General features: G+C 41.6%; 1 protein-coding gene across 2 annotated transcripts in view; it reads left to right on the plus strand.

Moving 5' to 3' along the window:
- LOC146445120 (ephrin type-B receptor 5) overlaps positions 1–20,747 on the plus strand; it is a 64,670-nt gene extending 43,923 nt beyond the window's left edge. For both annotated transcript variants that reach the window (XM_085067807.1, XM_085067796.1), the window contains exons 6-17: positions 406–744; positions 9,257–9,381; positions 10,400–10,562; positions 11,343–11,457; positions 14,216–14,271; positions 14,387–14,506; positions 14,904–15,151; positions 15,993–16,208; positions 17,238–17,387; positions 17,535–17,728; positions 18,959–19,114; positions 20,028–20,747. In XM_085067807.1, the coding sequence (XP_084923933.1) occupies positions 406–744; positions 9,257–9,381; positions 10,400–10,562; positions 11,343–11,457; positions 14,216–14,271; positions 14,387–14,506; positions 14,904–15,151; positions 15,993–16,208; positions 17,238–17,387; positions 17,535–17,728; positions 18,959–19,114; positions 20,028–20,136 (1,991 nt within the window). In that variant the 3' untranslated portion in view covers positions 20,137–20,747. The remainder of the gene's footprint in view (positions 1–405; positions 745–9,256; positions 9,382–10,399; positions 10,563–11,342; positions 11,458–14,215; positions 14,272–14,386; positions 14,507–14,903; positions 15,152–15,992; positions 16,209–17,237; positions 17,388–17,534; positions 17,729–18,958; positions 19,115–20,027) is intronic.
- The last annotated feature ends 644 nt before the right edge of the window (positions 20,748–21,391 follow it).

Genomic DNA, 21,391 nt, shown 5'->3' on the forward strand with positions numbered 1-21,391 from the left:
AGCTGAAATCTGAGGGAGTTCAGAGATACTAGGTGCCAAAGGAGAGAATTAGAGGTCTCAGTAGAGACAAATCCTTACTAAGCTTGTGTAAATTTTAAAATTTCAAAGGACTGGCACTTCCCTAAACAATGGCTGTTCTTTTAGGGAAATGAACAAGTCACACCCTTGAAACAAAGACACTTTTTATAAATTTGTTTCTCTAAAATGTGCTAATGCAGTTGTTTATGTAAGTGTGTGCTTACTGTAGCAAAAAGTATGTTTTTCTTAGCCTTGCTCAGAGAAGCAGCTAGAGAAGAAAATTATTCTTGAGAAGAGGGGATGCAATTCCCCCCTCTTTGCCTTCTCCCTTCCCCCACCTCTCTCTCGTTCCTCCATGGGATTTTGATCTTCCATTCCATTTTCCAGGCATCCCCTCTGCTCCTCGCGACCTCAGCTATGAAATCATTGGCTCCAACGTGCTGCTGACCTGGCGCCTCCCGAAGGACCTGGGTGGGCGCAAGGATGTTTTCTTCAACGTGATCTGCAAGGTGTGCCCGGCAGGCTCCTCGGGGCCGTGCGTGCGCTGCGGGGACAGCGTGCAGTTCGAGCCGCGCCAGGTGGGGCTCACCGAGAGCCGCGTGCAGGTCTCCAACCTCCTGGCCCGCGTGCACTACACCTTCGAGATACAGGCTGTCAACCTGGTAACTGAGCTGAGCTCAGAAGCTCCCCACTTTGCCACCATCAACGTGAGCACCAGCCAGTCAGGTGAGGAGACCCCTGCATCCAAGTACCAACATTTCTGCTTCTCCTTCTCGTTTGGTTTGCTTGCGTCTTTTGAATCCCGGAGTTTTGTCCTTTTACTTGTGTGTTGTGCCCTTTTTTATCTCGCCCTGCTAGTTTCACTTTTGCCTTTTTCTTTCCTGCCTTATCTAAATGGGCTTTCCATTCTTCCCCCTTGGCAGAAAAACTCAAGTTTAGCATCTGATGTGATTGTTGGGAAAGCAGCTGCCCTGGAGAAGATTCCAATGGGAGATGTAGTGCTGTGGGTCAGACTAAGCTTGTTGTTTCATTGTGCAGGAGAGGGGGCACTATCAGGGTTTTGTGAGCACCAGCTTGCCAGAGAAGCTCTTAGTGAACATTTCTTCATTTCCTCTTCATCTTCTCTATCCCCTGCTCTTCTCCATTTCATCTTCTTATTCCCCTGTTAATAAGAGACAAGGGCTTTTTTTCTTTTTACATGGTAGAAATACTAAAATGTGTTGTGCTGTTATATTCAAAGATGTCGTGATCCTTGTAACTAGAAACTAAACCGTGGGGATGACTAAACTAAGATACTGATGGGTTGTGTGGGAAGTCAGAGGAGTTCTATTTCCTGTAAATATAATTTACAAGGACTGGAGCTGGAGAGAGACACATACATAGAGGCATAGAGTTCTGCTAAATGTCAGCATTAAGAGACTGGGCATATGTTGTTCTTCATAAGCATGTTTAAGCTAATGTGGAGAGGAATTATACACAGCTTGTTTAAGAAGATATAATGAGGAGTAATGTGATGAAGAGGAGAAAGAGGGGGAACATTTTGAACTGAGTGACAGAAACTGTCTGCAAACATTTGGAGTTGTGTAAATGTTAAACTGAAACAAATCCCTTATGAGATTTTAGAGTGTAGTGTGGAAACCCCTGCAAATCAAGGTTTTGGTAAATCTCCAGAGAAGTACTGTGAAACCAAACACAGCATCATGGTCTTTGTTAAATGACATCTTATCATTTCTACTTCTATTATATGGAAAGAAAGGGAATATATATATACCCCCAACTAATTTCCTGCTGTTAGCAGATGCCAGGGGGTTGATCTGTTAGTTCCCTTTGATATGTTACCTGGCAGGCATTGAGTAGCAGAGCATCTACAGGATCCCTGGTCCCCTTAAGAGGCTGGCTGCAAGTGGGTGATCAGTTTGTGTTTACAGTAAAATGTAGCTGGGTAATTTGTATGGTAATTCCAGGTAGTCCCTTTGGCTTCTCCTGGAGAAAGGTGGGTGTTCTGTTAACATCCTACAGAATTCTCTTTCTTCATGCTACTCATCTCAGCCTTCTTTATCTATATCAGAGACAACTTAATGGAGCAGCTGCTTCCTTCTCCTTCCCGGAATCATCAAATCTGCCCTCTTCTTCTGCTTCTGTTTGATTTTTCTGACCACTCTTGCTCTTCCAGGTGTCTTTTGGTGTCTCTGGGTCTCTTGGGTATGTTGGGTGCCTCTAAGGTGCCTCTCTTGCAGAGTAAAGGAGTTTAAGGGGAGGCCAACTTTCTTAAAAATCAGTATGTACTGAGTGGCTTCTTTTTGTGTTTGGTCGCGGTTTTTCTTTCCTTGCTTTTCCCTGGGATTGTTCGGAGTGAGCCTGAGATGAGCTGCCCTCGATTTGTGCTGACAGCTCGCACTAAGAAGTCCCTGCTTCCTGCATCACGTGGCCTGTCTCATCCATACCCCCTCCTTTTAATCCCTTCAGCAGCTTTTCACTTTACCACTGCTTGTTGTGTTACTATAACCATTATTACTATTTCTATTTCTATTACTATTATTATTATTATTGTACAAACAGAGATTGAAATTTCAGGATTTTACATGCTGAGAGAAACAAAAAGGGTACAGGAAAACATGAGTGGTATGAAAAAAAATACCTGGAAAAAGATACCTTCAGAATGAAGGGCTGTAGCAAAAATTTTCTCTCCATTCAATTAAAGATGATAAAAAAAAGACCTCCAGTCCTGGCAGTTTCTGAAGATTCTTCTTTCTCATACATCAGTCAGAGTTCTTCCTCTTCTTCCAATTTCTGATCCAAAAAATATTCCTGCTCCTTCCTTAGACAATATTCTGTGGAAACAGTTCTATTTTTTTCTTTTTCCCATGATACCTATTCACTCTTTATCCTTGTCTCCAAAACACTGTTCCTGTAAGAGTTTGCTTGCCCCTCACAGTCTTCTACCCCTTCTTCAGAGCATGATAGCATCCTTTGGTTACACAATCACATTTTTCTGTGGCACACTGATTATGATGTTCCTACTCTTCAGTGACCATGTGCCTGAAATCAGAATAAGAAGGGCTGGCACTGAGAAATATCCTTTACTATAATAAGACATAGCCTGAAACATGAGACCTGTTTGGATAGCAATAATAAAACCTGTTTGGATAGTAATAGTGTGAAATGCAAATATGATATGCTAATCACCGGAAGAACTGTACAGAGATGAGGCAAGAGAAGGGAATTGCTTTCAGCTCAGGTTTGAAATGCTGAGAATGAATACCTAAATAAATGTCAGGATGTATAGAGGCATGTTGGAAGGCAGTTCCAGATAGTGGGAACCACATGATGAAAGGCAATTATGTAATTCTAATGAAGTTATATTTCTTCACAGGTGTGAACCTGATACACAAAAATGCAAAGAACTTAAATTCCTACCATATTATTAAAAAAATAAACCCCAAACGACTGACCAAAATTTTATTCATTATTTTAACATCTTCAAGTGTACTTTTAAGGGTAAACAAATATCTTTTCTCACGTCTCAGGACAGGAGTCAGGTTTTCATTTTTTCGTTTAAAGGACTGTGAAAAAACTTTTCCTAGGCACAGCTGTAACTACCTGTAACCACCATTTTTTTTCCTCGGCTACTTTTACTGAAGCATGTAGTAATGTCTGTTGCCAGAGACATGCTACTGAACTTATTCATTCAGGCAGTTGTTACATTCCTAGAAAGAAGAGGAAAAGAGAAAGGCAGCAGAGATTTAAATGTTGGAGCAAATCAATGCAGACTTTTAAAAGCAAGTGTATTGGGTGTTTTTTAACTGAATCCAGACATTCTGAGAGCTAATGGAGGTATGTGAGGATAAAGGGTATTTGACCAGGTTGCCTTGTACCTGTGAAAATATATGTATTAGCCTTCTGCATCAGTGGGAATCGGAGCAGTGGGACCTGGCGATACCAAAAATCTGTAGCGCTGCAGAAATGAGTGCTAGACAGTCTGAAGGCTTGTGTAAGAGGCTGAATGGGGACAAGGACAGTTTTGGAAAGTGCCAGGAAGTTTAAGAGGACCTGACAGAAGATTTTCACATGAAATGGTTTGAGAAGAGGAAAGGAATTAAATGCCAAGTATGATTAGGAGATCATGAAGGGAAATGATGAATTGCTTGAAGATGTTTGCTTTTCCAAAGAAAGCCAAGGGTACAGTAGACTTAGTTGGCAAAATTAGGGACCAAAGGCAAGGCATTTTCTTGTTCAAAAAAGAAAGAAATAAGAGAGCTGTCAAAAGCTACATAATACTGTGTTTTGCCAGGCTAAAGCCAGCAGGTACAGCAAGTAGAGTGTGAGTGTTCATTGTCCTCTGAATAAAATACATTGTTTTTCAAAGTGGTGAGTTGTTTGCTTATTTATGATCTAATTGCCAGCCCTGGGCACTCACCAAAGTTCCATAAGAATTCAACTTTTTTGTTTTCTATTCATGTGGGAACAACAAAAATACTCTTTTAAGTTTTTATTTTTCCCTTAGTGACATTTGTCAACTTACCCATTTTTAATGAATTTGCCCAGCTATGACTGGGAATTAATAACAATTTCTATGGTCATTCCACAAAAAGGAACTATTCCAGTTTCTCTCTTTGCTATGCCCAATCTCTGCAGCATGAGCAGAGAACAAATGTGCTTGTTTTCACAATTCAGGGTTCGGTTACTGTTTAAATGAAGACAGAAACCTTTTGAGCAAGTATAAGTAGAAAGTACAAAGTAAAATGTGGCACCGTATGTCATGAAGGCTATTTTCCTCTTTATTAAGCATGAGTGGAATGCATACACAAAAAACTAATAATAGAGGTAAGGGAAGTTAAAATAACTGACTAATTTGCCCTTTTAAAGCACTCTTCATCCAAACAGAGTAAAAGTACAAGGTTATGACAGAAGACAATCCAAAATACTTTTAAAGGATTTTCAGGGGTTTAGAGAAAGGGCCAGAACTGAATTGAAATCCATGGAAAAGATGTAGGACATTTTCAAAATAAAGATCAGATAATAAACATGTCAAGAAGGGAATTTCCATTCAGACTGATCTTCCTTGAAGATGATACTTGGGAAGCTGTGTGGAACAAAGCTAGGGTCTTCATGTCATCTGCTTGGAATATGAGGAAAATAGGATACCCAAAGAGGTAACAAAAGTGGAATAAGAATGTGGGAGTGGTAGATTTGGGGCTACTATTCGAAAATATAGAGGCATGTCAGAGAACACTGGAGGCCTAGCTGAGTTAGATCAAACTGTATAATTTCAGAAGGTAGTGGGGCAAGATGGAAGGGGAAGAAAATACAGAAATAACTAGGTAAAACACACAGGCCTTGGCAGGGTTTAGCTTGAATCCCACTGGAGTGGTGACCCATGAGCCAACTATCTGAACTCCAGAATCAGAGAGTGGCTAAGCTTGGAAGACACATCTGGAGAACATATTCTCCAATCCCTCTGCTCATCAGGGTCACCTCAAGCATATTGTCCATGACCACATCCAGAACACTTTTGAATATTACCAGGGTTGGAGACTCTACAACCCCTTTGGATGAAGGTGAGGCTTAGCTGCCTGCATATCCCTGTATCCTTTCTTTCCCTTACTGAACAGAGTGACATTTGTTTTCCACTAGTCCTCAGACACCTCTCACAGTCACCATGATAATTCAAAGATTGTCAAAATGGCATGAGCCAGCTCCCTGATGGATGCATCCCATCAGAACCCATGGAATGATGTAGTTTGCCTAAATATTCTGTCACCTGATCTGGCATGAAGAAGAAGATCTTCCTGGCTGCAGAACTTAGGGGTTCCTAAAGGCTGGTCTTGCTGGTAGAGACTGATGTGAAGAAGGTGTCCTGTTGTCACCAGGACCCCTGTGCCACACAGCAGTCAACCCACATTTTCCCTCCTCCTTGAACCACATCTGTACTTAGAGAAACCCTTCTTGCTGTTGACATGTGGTGCCAGATGTGATTCCAGGTAGGCTCTGGCTTTCCTTGCCATGTGTCTACGTGTTTGGACGATGCCTCTATGTTCCTCTCAGCCTACCTGTCCATGCTTCCGCCTTCCATGCACTTCCTTTCTGTGCTAGCAGCTCCTTGTCCCAACATGCAGCCCTGTTGGCATTTTTTGCCTGAATTGCTGTTTGTTGGGATGGACGGCTTTTGCAGCTGGAAGAAGTAATCTTTGCAAATGAACTAGCTTTTTTGAGTCACTCTTCCCTCCAGGGCCTTATCTCATGGGACTCCTTCAGTCAGAACCGCACAGGGGTCCCATTGTTTCCCCTGAAGTGTCTCCATGCAAGATAATATGGACTGAATGTGTCATGCCAGAGATGTTTGTGGTCTGCTGAGACTGGCACTTGGCTGTGCTCTGCATAAGTGGGGATTGCCTTGTATTGTTAAATGAGTCTGCACTTCCTTCACATTCCTTCCTTGCCTAGTCTGTTGATTGAGATAGATTTTTAGTCTTGCAGGCACATGCCTGCTGCCAGGAAAAAGTTTGTCCTGCAATGTAGAAGAGTTGCAACTGACAACCCACACAATGTAGAATCTGAGAGTTCTGGTGTTTGGACTGTTTTGCAGCTTTAACTAGGTCTATAGGGGCAAGAATTTTCCATACATTTGCTATTAATTAAAATGTATACAAAGAGCATTACTTTTTCAGTCTTAATTAGAGGTCTGATCTCAGAGTGTTTTTTGCTCTCAGTAAATAGAAAAATCAAATAGAATAGAATAGAGTAGAGTAGAATAGAATAGAATAGAATAGAATAGAATAGTTGGAAATTAACCTGCAATGATCATCCAGTCCAACTGCCCAGATTGGATTGAATCCAGCCCTGTGATCTCAGCTGCTATTAGACAAGGACCTAACATGTCTATATCTATAAACCCTATGTAAAAAGAAAAGAAAGAATAGAAGTGACAAATCAATATAGAACTGGCCACATTTGTGTGTGCAAAACAAAGCTTTGAAAGCAAAGTTCTGTTATAAACATTTTTAATAGCTGGCATGCAAACTAGATAGAATACTCATCTCTAGCCCTTCTGTTGCAGCAGAGGCATGGTACTTTGAATGTATATTGACATAAAATCTTGAACTTTATATTTCCTAATGTATTAACACTGAGAGCATAACCTTGTAATACACCTCTGACAGGAAATATGTACTTACTCCGCCAAGAATTATGTTCACATTACACATCGCCATGGTAACAGTATTCACATCATGTTAGTATGAAATTTTTCAAAAGAGAAATCTTCATATCTCTTTTACTTGAAGTGATGAAAGAGCTCACTGGCCAGTGTTTCCATTTCATAATTTTTTTTACATCCTTGAAAGAGAGGCAAGCATATGAAATCTAAACTGTGTCTCAGAGAGAAAGATTAAAGACAACCTGCCCTGCAGTGATTCATATCTGGTTTTATTTCTGAGAGTTTTTAATGGCTTTTGCCCTAAGAAGTGTCTGCTTATTAGGTAAAAATCACTGAAATTACTATTTTTTTAATACAACAGACTGCATTATTTCTCCCACCACCACCATCTGATTACCCTGAGTGATGGACATATCTGGATAATAGGAACATTCTAGAATGCTGTGGCACATGATCAAGAGATACACTTGAGTGATGTTTTTGTCATTTGTTTGTTTGATTAATTCTTCCAGGTAGGGAAGAATTGGGGATTGGGAAGAAATGAGAAGCAAGGGACAAATAACTGTTGAAGGTGGGAAGGAGAGGAATTGAGGGAAGATTTAACTCTGATCATTCTGTAAAATCTTCATCCAAAACTAGAAGGAAGTGGGCTGTTCCCTGGCAATGTGACTGCATTTTTAGGTCTGCACCTCTCCTTGTGTGTTTGCTTTTTGTCTCAGCAGAAGGGAGTTAAACCTTTTGTAACATTACATGTAGCAGAATCTGTCTTGATCAAATGTTAACTGACCAGTTACCTCCTGATATTTGAATACAGTGTTATTCATTTGCATCTTAAATGCTACATATGGTCTAGGTTATTTGTTCTGTATTTCTTTCTTGTGACAACATTCTCATTGGCAGGTGAGGTGGTTGTGTAATCTTGTTTGAAGGACAAGCAATGGTGAAAAATAGAAGGAATAGGGAGGAGAGAAAGCATTTTATTGCTTAGACTCTTACATTTTTGTTTCATTTACATTTTTAAATTAGTTCCCACTTGCCTGAGCTGTTTGAAGCCCATCTGAAATACGTTCTTCAGAATAATTTTATCTTGTTATTAAAAACAATCCTTTTATCTTTTGCACAATTAATGAGGGAAGAAAATGCAATTCTGCAGGTTTTGATCATTTGCCAAACATCTCTGCTTCATTCCTCACATCAAGGAAGTTTTATGTCTATTTTGTAAAACCAGTGGGGTTTGGTGGCAGCTTCTTATTGGCACGCTTTTTCTGGAAAATTTAAATGTTGCTGAAAATGTTGCATCCATTAGGAAAATGAGCATTCCCTAGCTGCTTACCTGTAGGTTTCTTGGCAACATGACATTTTGTTTGCAGAGAGAAAGCAAAACTTGAGAAGAGCTTTGTGGAAAGACAGCTGGCAGGCTGAAAGATCCTCCTAAAATTATCCTGAAATTTTTTTCTTGGAAATCTCTTCCTAGGATGAAACTCATACTCTCTTCTCTTTTGGATGAACCCGGAGAGTGTGCATGTGTGTGCACATGGGTTCATGAATGGTTTTGGTAGAAGTGGATTTCCATTCTCACGTGCAAGGCCTCCATTACTCTGGCAACCCATAGCTGATTTTTTCCCCCCAGGAAAAGAATTACAGTCTGGGGGAGAAGCAGAAGAGAAGTAAAATTATCTGGTTTTGTTCTGACTACTATCCCATTCTTTGTCCAGGAGTGATCTTAAAACAAAGCAGTAGTGTGGAGGACCTTCTCAACTTGCATGTAAAAATTGTACATTTGAAGATCAGAATTATATTCCAGCTACAATATAGACAATTTCATAGCTCCTGTGCATACTCAGTTGGATGTGACTTTCTTCATTTTCTTTCTGTCTGAGTTGTCAATGACTGTATCTCACAGCAGAGCAGTATTGTGCCTGGATTTCTTCTGGTGATTTTATGACATACTTCATAATGCAAATTAAGGAAAATTAAAGGAAGAGCTGACCTAACTTATTAACTCATCATAATGAATATTCAATTAGAACTCATTTTTAAGCTTATCCCTTTGCAATCTCTCCTTTTTGTCTTTTATTCCAGTTCCCTCTGCTGTCCCTATGATGCATCAGGTGAGTCGTACTACCAGTAGCATCACACTGTCGTGGCCTCAGCCAGACCAGCCCAATGGGATCATCCTGGATTACCAGCTACGCTACTTTGATAAGGTGAGCATAAAGTGATTGTGTGCACTTTCTGTCTGGGAGATGCACCCCTGCATCCAGATGAACAAGGTGGAGAATAATGCTTCAGTGATGACGAAGGAACAAACTGTAGCAATACCGGAAGTTTGTGATATACATGTCATCTAATATCAGTCCATCTGCATTTCCCAACTTGGAAACATCTAGGGACAATACAAATTTTTAAAAAGAGAAGACAGTTGTTTAAGATTAAAAAGCTGTGGCTAACAATACGCTTAGCATCATCTGACACAGGTAGCAGCAGAAGGAGCTGAAGTTTCTAAATATGTTTACCGCAATTGGATTCACTGCAAGTCTGTCATTTGTATGTGAGGGGAAGTCTCATGTCTCCAGTTATGGCTGGACAGACATCTCAAAGAAATTTTATGAGGAGGAATGCACTCTTTAGGTCACTAAGTGGCAAATAACTCTTTGTGTGCTGAAATTACAGGGTGGCAAATACAAAGTTGTCTTAGATTCACATCTCTTGTGATTCGTAATCTGTCTGACTTGAGGGGAAGGGATGTGTGGGGCTGTTCAGACAAATTCCCATTCCATATTACTGGTCTTTCACACAAATATTTCAGCAGGATTTTGCAGGGCTCCTGTTTTTAGTGGTAAAAGGGACTGCGATTTGTGATAACGTGTCTAGCAGCTTCCGGGATACAGCATTCCATGTGTTCTTGCTCTGAATTCTCCTAGGGGAATACATGCGTTTGGAGTTTGTAGAAAGCAAACCACAGGGCAAAGCAGTTTTGTCTCTCACTCTTGTTTAGATTGAGAGTCTTTAGCAGAGCTTTGTGGGAAGCCCAGGCCTGGAAAGCAGCAATGAGGAATGAGCAGCGTGCGAGGAAGTGAGGTCTGGAATAGCAGCTGTTGTTGGGAGGCTCTGTGAGAGGTTCAAAGCATATTGGGTTGACATGGAAACTATGATGCCTTGATGAGGAGAGCAAGCAGTGTAGGCAGAAGTTTCACATTCCTTTTTGGTCATTGACATTCACAGGCAGAAGATGAGGATAATTCACTGACCTTAACTAGTGAGACCAACATGGCCACCATATCCAGCCTGAGCCCAGGCAAGATCTATGCCTTCCAAGTGCGCGCCAGGACAGCCGTGGGCTACGGCCCTTACAGTGGGAAGATGTATTTCCAGACTTCAACGGGAGGTAAGTGCTGCCATTTTGTACCAAGGTCTGCACAGGATAATCTGTCACTTGGGTGTGTCCCTGAGTGTATTGGCTCATCCTCTGGAGGACTGCTACTAGAGACTCCTCCTCAACTTGTATTTCTGTGTATAATAATTTGCATATGCAGAGTGTTCACTCAGAGAAGCTTCATGCTGTCAGAGGGCATTGTTTACGCTACTGCCAAACTCCCCAGCCCTGCTCCTTGTTCCCTCTGTGCCTCTGACCAGCAAGCTCAGAGTGTGCCAGTAAAAATCTCCTTAGGGGGATGTGGCAGTACACAGCACATCCTGCATGCTACAGTTTTGTCCCCAGCTGTCACAAAACATCTTACAGCTGAAAGCTCTGTGTCTTAAAGACAGGTGGGACACAGGACACAAAGATAGATGAGACACAGGCATGTGTGCAGAAGCTTCCCTTCCAGCAGGATCACCATCCTTTGGGTATGGATTGAAGGTGCTCAAGTATGTCACCAACAAGATAAATTAATGGGGGACAGTGGGATTACAGCCCAGGTGTAGAGCTAGCCTGTACGTAAGTGGTTTGCCAGGTGTCAGTGGACCAGAGGAAGAAGAAGTGGATTCACTTGGGGGCACTGGCTTTTCAGATGTAGGAAGGAAGGCACTGGAGAATCACAGTGTCTGGGGAGCAAAGGGCTGGTAGGGATGGAATTTTGGGTGAGGTCTGGATGAGTAGAAGGGAAACTCTTCACAATTCCTGTCGTCTGCATTTGTGTGGATATATGTGTGTCTTCCTTGCCAGGGGAGCGCTCGGAGATGGCGCAGGACCGACTGCCGCTGATCGTGGGCTCAGCGCTCGGGGGTCTGGCCTTCTTGGTAATTGCTGCCATTGCCATCCTTGCCATCATCTTCAAGAGGTGAATTCCTTGACCTGCTCATGTGCACTTCAGACAGTGGAACTTTCTTACCCCTGCAACATAACCCCGTCCCAAGGGAAACAGCCTGATCTACATTTATCCACATGTCCTTGAGATGTCATTCTCTAATTAAGGAAAGATCCTGCCCCATTACTCCTATCTGAGGAGCCCCTCCTTTGGTAAACCACTCATGTACTTAGCTGATATTTGGCTAGTTAGCAATATGAACACAAGGAAAGCACTTCAAAGCCGGTACTCAAAAGGTATTTAAATGCATCGCTGTAAAGAAGGGACTGTAAATTGAATTTTAGGCAAGCAGGTGGAGAATGAAACAATGTAGTGGAGAAGGACTGGAGGAATAAGTATGCATATCCAGTTATTTAGAAGTTGATAAATACCCTTTCCCCAAGGACCAAGAGACAAGGGCTCATTTGCTGGAGAATAAAATCTGTACAACCCCAATGGTTCCATGGAACACTCATTAAATACAGGTTAAAGAAAGCAAATACCACTTTCCATTTTGGAAAGAATAAAGGGCATATAAGAGCTTGTAGACATAATCTGTAACAACAACAAAAATAAAGGACAAAAATTTTAAAGAGGAAAAAAGTAAGGGCTGCTATTTTTGTAGAGGTACAAAAGTAAACAATGGGGGTTTTGTTATTTGAAGAAAAGAAACAGTCATTACCCTCTCCTTGAGTTTACTGAGGTTTGAACTTAATCCCCCTAGATTGTCAGTAATGGATTTCTGTATCTTTGCTCTACTGTGCCTTTGCACAAGAGGGACTTTTTAGCTTTTTCTGCTGACCTAAAAAATGTATAAACTACTTAACTTTAAAAAGTGACATCTAGTTTTAATGATTTCCTTTTTGCTCTCTTCCCTTTTTTACATTTGTTTTCTCCTCTTGTGTAAATTCTTTTTTAATATTTTTCTATCTGGAAAGAAAAGAATTATCAAATATTGTTATATTTGAAATGTTGCCTCCTTTTGTAGCTTTGAACTGTTAAAAATACAAATTCTTGTTACAGCTGGAAATGTGATATTATGTGCACAACTCAATAAAGCATATATTTTTCTAAAAAAATAAACTAAACCCAGAATAAGTTAATATTACCAAAACTGTGTTGGGGAAAGACATTAATGGCATCTGTAAATATACATATGAGGAAATATCATAAAAATTACGTTCATTTATACTTAAAGAATTATGTACAGTTAATAGACAGCTTTTCAGAAAAAGTGGAGATACCAAATTCCTATTTTAAATTTGTCCTTGATAAGAAAAGTAAGTTTGAAGATGTAGAAAATGAGGAACACCAGATGAAATTAGTAGTTCTTTAAAAGGTTGAACATATGTAGAGTCAAATGCTATGACTTTAACTTGTTCTTTTATATTTCTGGTACACATTTTTCTGGTGATATGCAATGTGAGACACCTATTTTAGCTAATTGTTTTGTTGTGATTTTATATGGAAAACAATTAATTTGTTAGATAATCTATTAAAAACATTAATGTAGACCTGACTTTCAGGTTCAACAACAGAGTTAGATCTCTTAGGAATAGGCCACCAGTAAAGCAAATTTCTTTGCACAGGAGGAAAAATTTTGAAGGTAGAACTGTCTGTGGTTTTGAAAGCAGAATTTACAGAGATAAGTCTGACAAGTAAGAATAATACAGTCAGCTGTTAGAATGTCAGAATTACTTATGTTCATAAAGAAAAGTAACATAATGTTTCATGATACTTTGTCTTCAAATGCTAATTGAATCAGCAGCTAAAAGGTCTCGTGCTGAAACAGCAAAACATGTGTGAGTTGACACAAATCCATGCAGACAGCAGGGGTACTGCAGGATACTGTAGGGTGTGACTTACAATCTGGTCTAATTAATAGGATGATTGGAAACTAGCATGAATTGTACATTTTTTGGAAAAAAAAATAAAGACTGTTTGGAACAAAGGAAGTAGCTTGAAAATGGAAAATATATTTAGAGCAAACAAAGAATGGGATGAAATGTCTAAAATAATTAGATTGTGTGGGAAATAAATGCTTGAATCACACACATTTAGAAGGAGAATGAAATCTGAGAAATGCCTATGAGAAGGACCTACACTTACTGGAAGTGAGATGCATATATGCAATAAACATCACAATAATAAAGACCATACCATGTTTTGATCTACACATGCAAAAATCACATCACAGAACAGATTTCCATCTGTCTATTTCCATCTATGTGGTTTGGTTTGGTTACCATACTTACGAAAGGAGTGGCCAAAGTAAACGCTGTTAAACAAAGCCAGGAGGAAAAATAGTTGGGGGAAATCTACAAGCATTGAGCATTAGAGTAAACGGGTCTTAGAATATTTTTGAAGAACTTAAAAGGCATCACAGGAGATGGTTTAGATTATAACTGAAAAGAATAATTTGTTGTAATTACATGAAATTTAAATGCAAATTTAGCCTGAATAGCAAGAAAACTTCCAAGGCAGTAATGTTAAACTGTAATATTTTCTTTCAGGGTAGTGGTGGAAGCCCTGTCGTTTGTCATTTCTAAAGTGGGGATGCAAACAGTGGTGTAAAAACTACCACATAGGAAACAAGCATGCACTGGTTACCAGGAGATGGGCAGGATCTTAACACCCATCTGCTACCCCTAATTTCAAGGATTCTTTGAGCCTTGCACTGAGAAGCCTACCCCAGCATCTGATGAGAGACTCTTGTGTGTGTTTTGACTTTCCTTTCCTTTGTGTCCTGCAGTAAAAGGCGAGAGACTCCATACACAGACCGCCTGCAGCAGTATATCGGTGCACGAGGTAAGTGTGTTCCAGCAACAGATGGCAAGGGCCTGTCTCTTTTCAGGACTCCTTAACACCTGTGTGTCTCAGGGTTTGATTCTGGTGATGTTTTGGGCTGTTTCCCCCACTGCAGGACTTGGAGTGAAGTATTACATTGATCCGTCAACCTATGAAGATCCCAATGAAGCCATTCGAGAATTTGCCAAGGAGATTGATGTGTCCCTCATCAAGATTGAGGAGGTCATTGGATCAGGTAGTGTGAGAATCTGCAGATTATAAAGTGTCTTCTTGTTGACCTTGAGATCTGGCATACTACTGGCCTGAAATGGACCCATGGATCCATGGCACACCAAGTGTCCCAGGATACCTAAGCCTTCATTTTTACCAAAACTCATCTTAACCTGCTAACGCTTAGATGTTGGCTCTAAACCAAGTTGAAAACACTCTTTGAAGACTCAGAACTCCTCATTTGAGCCCTGAAGATGTCATCTCCAACCTTCACCAAAAGCTTTGCCTTAATCTAGACAGTTTTTGTAATGCCATTTCCAAGCAGCTCCTGAAGTTGTCCATAGTAGAATTTTTTAGTACATCTGGCTAAAATTCACTGCTGTGTTTCCTTACTTGAGGTGTGTTTCTTCCCTCCCTGACAGGAGAGTTTGGAGAGGTGTGCTTTGGGCGCCTAAAACACCCAGGGAAGCGTGAATACATGGTAGCTATTAAGACCTTGAAGTCAGGTTACACAGAGGAGCAGCGCCGGGAGTTCCTGAGCGAGGCCAGCATCATGGGGCAGTTTGAGCATCCCAATGTCATCCACCTGGAGGGGGTGGTCACCAAGAGCCGGCCAGTCATGATTGTCACAGAGTTCATGGAGAACGGATCACTGGATTCCTTCCTCAGGGTACCACGAGAGTCTCCCACAACCATTAACCTCTTCATCTTGCTGTGTGCCAGTCTCAGATCTGATAATTTTGTCTGTCCTTCCTTTCCACTCCTGTCTCTCTAAGTCCTCAGTTGCCCTCTTCAGGTGCAATAGAAATGATAGAAAATTACCCGAGTAAGTGTTTTCAGGCCAATATGGTGAAAATAGTACCAAATTTTTCATCTTTGTACGAACTCTCCGTTGCTGACATGCATGTTCCGAAGTCTTTCTTTCTAATAATGTTTTTCAGACTTCATTTCACAGAATCTTTTCAACATTGTAATGAAGTAACAAAACTTGCAGTTATTTTTGGATTGCAAATTTTCTAGTAATGGAACAGAAATATGGACAACCTATGTAGTATAGCTGCTTCACTTCTCTTTTTTTACTGATTCGTGCACTAATTCAGCCACAAATGCTTTCACAGGTACAATTTGAAGGGCACATGAACCCATTGAGTAGAATTGCATGGAACCCCTTGTAAAGATCTTATTGAAAGCAGATTTGTCTGCTCACGTTCATTTAACCATTTTAGTAGCTAGTGAGATTAGGTATAGGTTGCTAGAGGAGGATGTGGCCACAAGAGGAGGTTTGCCTTCAGGAAAAGATCACCAATGTCTGATTTTCATTTGAGATTCATTGCTTTAAGCCCACTCTCCTTTCTTATTTGCTGTCCCCGAACCTTCGGATTTTGGTTGAAGTTAAGATGTGTGTTCTCTAACTTCATAAATCCCCCCTGTTGCCCTGCTGTCTGTTAGTCTCCCCCATTGGCTTTATGTTCTGTGGTTCTAAGAGGCTGTGTTTGCCTCCTCCCTCGCAGCAGAAGGAAGGGCAGTTCAGCGTGCTGCAGCTGGTGGGAATGCTGCGGGGGATCGCAGCCGGCATGCGCTACCTCTCCGACATGAATTATGTGCATCGTGACCTGGCAGCACGGAACATCCTGGTCAACAGCAACCTGGTGTGCAAGGTGTCAGACTTCGGGTTGTCCCGCTTCCTGGAGGATGATGCTTCAAATCCCACCTACACTGGAGGTCTGGTGAGTTGCTGCTGTGGCAGGAGTTACTGCAGTGCTGACAGACTGAATGTTTCCCTGTGTTCCTCCTTGGTTTGGTGTACCCTCTTTAGTCCATCTTGAGACCATAGAGAAGAGTGGAGTAGAGCCTTCTGTCTTGTGGGCTATTTGTTGCAAAGCAATAAGAAGTAAAAATAACTGAGCCACTCCGCCATGTGAAGTCTCAGTGCTGTTCTTTGTGGCATGATGGTGAATAGGTCAAACCTCACAGCCTGACGTAGCTCTTATCTTCCCCCTTTCATTAGCTTTTGATAAGAATGATAAAGGACTGAAGCAGAGATTGAAATCCTGTCCTACCACTCTTTGAAGAAAGAGTTGGGTTTTTTCCTGCAGAAAAGATAAATGGCCTAAGTGTATTTATGGGATTACAACCAATCATCAAATGAGTTTATTGACTATGAAGTTACGACACCTGTCACACATATGACAAAAGGGGTGGGAGTATAATAGGTGGGTTGAAAAAGAAGATCAAGAATTCAGTCACTGAAAAGTGAAACAATTTTTAGATCTCTGCATTTTGAAGGACCAGCACCTGAATTATATTTCATCTTGCAGGTCACACCTGCAGTCAGAGAGGTCAAGATGGAAGTAGAAAGGAGTTAATGCTAGCTACTCAGTCTCTGTGTTTAGTGCTGCAGTTTGGTTTTATTTAAATCGTTTTAGATTTCCAAATGATTGCGACTCAGGAGGATTTTGCTATATGCCACTTTCAAATGCTGCAAAGCAAAGCTGTGAAAGTATAAAATTATGAGATTTGTTGCAGCAAGGAGGCATGATTCTCTCTTTTCATTTATACTTGTCAGTAAAACAAGGTAGAAACCTCGAACATAATATGAATTTAAACTGGCAATGTTTCCAAAACAGAATCAATGGGACTGTCACCCTGTGCTCTGAGCTGGGTTGTGCTACAAACATCTGATTGTTTCAGTGATGTTGTTTTCACAAGCAGTCCTTACCTCACTACATTCTGGTTGCTTTCTGTCTGCTTCCCAGGGCTGCAAAATCCCCATCCGCTGGACTGCCCCTGAAGCCATCCAGTACCGCAAGTTCACCTCCTCCAGTGATGTCTGGAGCTATGGCATTGTCATGTGGGAGGTGATGTCCTACGGTGAGAGGCCTTACTGGGACATGTCCAATCAGGATGTAAGTTTCAGAAGTGGTGAGGATGTACATCTACCTCTCTGTCCTGTATCAATTTGAGCAGAAGAAACCCATACACACCAAGTGATTGAAGCTCTTTGGTTGTTTTTGTTTTCCCAGTTGTGATAAAGCTTTGTTCTTTTCCTGCAGGTAATCAATGCCATTGACCAGGACTATCGCCTGCCACCACCCCCAGACTGCCCAACTGTTTTGCACCTGCTGATGCTTGACTGCTGGCAGAAGGAGAGGGTCCAGAGACCCAAATTTGAGCAAATAGTCAGTGCCCTGGATAAAATGATTCGCAAGCCATCAGCCCTCAAAGCCGTTGGCACTGGGACCAGCAGGTGAGATGGGGATTTAATGCAAAATAATAGAACTTGTCTCTCAGTAGGCATCATGAGGGAAAAAAGCAATAAATAAGGCTATATGGTTTTTTTTCTAACCCTCTCATTTGAGACTGGGAACAAACAGGAAGGGAAAAGAAAGCGGAAGCATGTTGGAAGAACTGTGTATCCTGATTCAGTTAATGGGGAGTTGTGAGTGCTGAATGTGACAGGAGATAAATCTTGGTGAGTTGCTCTGAGGATGAATGAGTGAGGGATCATAGGGAACGAAGGGAGGGACACATCTGGGTGCAGCTGCATGAGATATTCTGTGATCACACCATATTGTGTGACCACAAGAGATGATGAAGGAAAAGAAGACTTTAGCTTATGGGGGAAAGGAAGTCTCTAGATAAGAGTAATTAGAACTACAGCTTGCATCCCATATTTTCCCAACTGCATTTTGCAGTCTGATGGAACAAGAGGCAGGAGGTCAGCAAAGGAGAAGTCTCTGGAGGGATAAATGGTGCCAAGGTTAGCTGGCCGCTGGGCTGATGACGAAATTACATCCTGCTGGCCTGGCGTGTTTTTCCCTGTGGTTATAAATCTTGTCTCAGTGGAATGTACTCCACAGCTGGGGGAGGGGAAAAGTAGCCAATGATGCCCAGTTTACTAAAAGCAGCACGTAAAGAGCATTATAGCTTTGGGACAGATTCAGGTGATGAGGAAAAGAGCAAGTGCCATATGTAAACAGTCATTTCTGTGGCCTTTTACTGCAATTCTTTACCCTGATGGGTTTTGGAGCTGAAACAATGCACTCATGGTCTCACAGGTCACTATGTGACCCAAAGAGAACATCTAGGAGAGGGAGACCTTGTCACAGAGGTAAAAAAATATACAGGGTCTCCTCACTGCAGCTCTTTGACCAGCCAACAGGTCTAGACCAAGAAAGTGTGGAAAGATCTTGGGCAACAAGAAGAGAATGTGCCTGAGAGTGTATGGGCAATGGGAAGGGAGAATCAATTTCTTGGGTTGGTTGATTGTTATGAGGCAGAAAAAGGGACACCGGTAGCCTAGAAACAGCACAGCAAGGTGGCACTTTAGAAGTCAGGGTGTGAAGAGCAGATGTCACTGTTCTTCATTCTGTCTTCTTCAGAGGCTGCTGCATTCTCTGCCTCTAGTAACTCTTACTTTAGTAGTGTGGTCAGCTGAAGTTGATAACTTGGGTTTTAGAATCTGCCTCTTTTGCAGACCATCTCAGCCTCTCCTGAGCAACTGTCCTCCAGATTTCCCTTCCCTCAGCAATGCCCATGAGTGGTTGGATGCTATCAAGATGGGTCGCTACAAGGACAATTTTGACCAGGCTGGTCTGGCTACTTTCGATGTCATATCACGCATGACTCTTGAGTAAGTAGCAGGGCAGAGAGCAACAGGTGTGTTGGCTATGTGGAGAATACATACACATGAAAAAGGGAGGGAAGCTAAAGCTTCCATGCCTTGATACACTTGTAATCTGTTTCTGTAAGCACTAACACTGATCCAGTGTGCATCAGAGAACATATTGTCAGTGTTGCAGAGAGCCTGCTACATCAGAATGTTCATGACAGCTAGCACAGATAATAACCACTTTTAAGCAGATATGTAGAACCAGACACACCATATACTAGATTGAAGTGTTATGTAGGAGACAGGATCCAGGAAAAGAAACATTCCTGGAATCCTAGGATGGTTTGGGTTTCAAGGGACCTTTAAAAGTCATCTAGTCCAACACCCCTGCCATAAGCAGGGACACCTTTCACTGGATGAGGTTGCTCAGAGCGCTGTCCCACCTGACTTTGAATGCATACAGGGATGGGACATCCACAGCTTCTCCAGGCAGCCTGTTTCGGTGTGTCACCAACCTTCCTGGTCTCCAGCCTAAACCTGCCCCTTGTCCTTTCACTAGAGGGCCTGGTAAAAAGTCATTCTCTGTCTTTCTTGTAAGCCCCCTTTATATATTGAAAAATATCTTTCTGGAGCCTTCTCTTCCTCTTGCTGAACAGCTCCAACTTTCTTTTTTTCGTGGGAGATCAGCCCTCTGATCCTTTTCATGGCCCAATTCCACTGCTTCTTTTTGTACCTACCAAGTTCTGCCAACACCCCCTCCACCCACACACATTCATCAAGCAAAAGCAGAAGCCTTGTCAGCTGTTTCTCAGACATAGATAGGCACACACACATATTCACACACATTGATTTGCATCTACAGCAAAATGGACTGAGACTGTTCAGAACAAGCAGCCCATTTTCATGACTTCCACGTCCTCTTTTTTTTTTGCAGAGACATCCAGCGGATTGGCATCACCCTCGTTGGTCACCAGAAAAAGATTCTAAACAGCATCCAGCTCATGCGAGTCCATTTGAATCAACTTGAACCAGTTGAAGTGTGATGTTTACATCATCCTTATTCCACTAGTCTCAAACTCTGGACAGGTTCTGGGGGAGTTCAGAGGGATTTTCAATGTAAGAAAAAGATGTCAGTACTCTACTTGAAGACTTAATGCACCCAGAGAGTGCACACTACATATCCTGTTCCATGAACAAAAGAAAGGCTTGCCGTGATTTGAAAGCAGAGCTAAATGACTGGTGACAATTAAATGTGGCTGACATCATACATTGGGAATGGGTTTGGGGTGGGAAGGTTATAGTAACACGGGGAGGAGATGGAATAATGGCTTGGACAGATCACAAGCACCTGTTGCCTCTTGTGTGCCAACAAAAGGTATCTGACAACTTTACAAAGTCATCAGCCGGCTTTATTTATGGCTGAGAGCCCAGCAAAGCTGCAAAGGCATAATAAAGGCAACAAAAAATTAGCATTTTTTTCAGAAGAATGCTGTCGTGATGTGAGAGATTATTCCTCAGATGGAGATGAGCATCAGGCTATCACTTGGTATGCCAGCTCAGTTCGGAAATGAAGTTCCAGCTAGTGCACAATATGTGGTAAGCAAAAACAGATGTCACCTGGTAAAGAGGTTCAGAGTAAAGGGTTTGAAATTCAGTGTTATTTCGTGTGCAGTTCTTGGGTCTGCTCCGTGATGGGAATTACTAGTCTTTTGTGCTGATGTGAGGAACAGTCCATCTCTGTTTATGGGACTGCAACAGAATGGATAAATAATGATTCCTAGAATTCCAGGATCTGCAAGTGGAGAGGGAAGCAAGTAGTTTCTGGTTCTCACAAGCCCATTCTTGTGAGGAAAGTCGTAAGCTGCGATACTCCAAAATTCTGAGTACCCAGAATCTGGGTTTTGTTCTCTTCTGAGCCCCTTACAGTGAAAAGTTTAACAAAAAGATCTTAAGCCCTTTGCGGCTGAAAAATAATTCGTCTTTTTCTCACCTTAGCCATTGGGCATAGTTGTTTGAATATTGTTTTTGAAGAAAATGCAGACTTTTTTTTTAAAGAAAATGCAGTAGTCAACTCCAAACAGAGAGTTGGAATGAGGGAGGTGAAACTTGCTCGCAAGTTTTTGTCAAGAGTCATCAGGGAATGGTACCAGCCCCCTTTTTTAGTCCTTAAAAAGGGGTTAAGAATGTTCTTGGGATCACCTATGTTTGGTACAGGCACATGAGAATGGCAGTTTATGTATCCCTTCAGACAGACTAGTACCTGCTTAAGGAGAGATCTGCTTCAAGAAGAAGCAGAGT

Source organism: Lichenostomus cassidix, chromosome 1, assembly GCF_008360975.1.
Source record: "Lichenostomus cassidix isolate B80296 chromosome 1, HeHo_3.0, whole genome shotgun sequence".
NCBI classification, from domain to species: Eukaryota; Metazoa; Chordata; class Aves; order Passeriformes; family Meliphagidae; genus Lichenostomus; species Lichenostomus cassidix.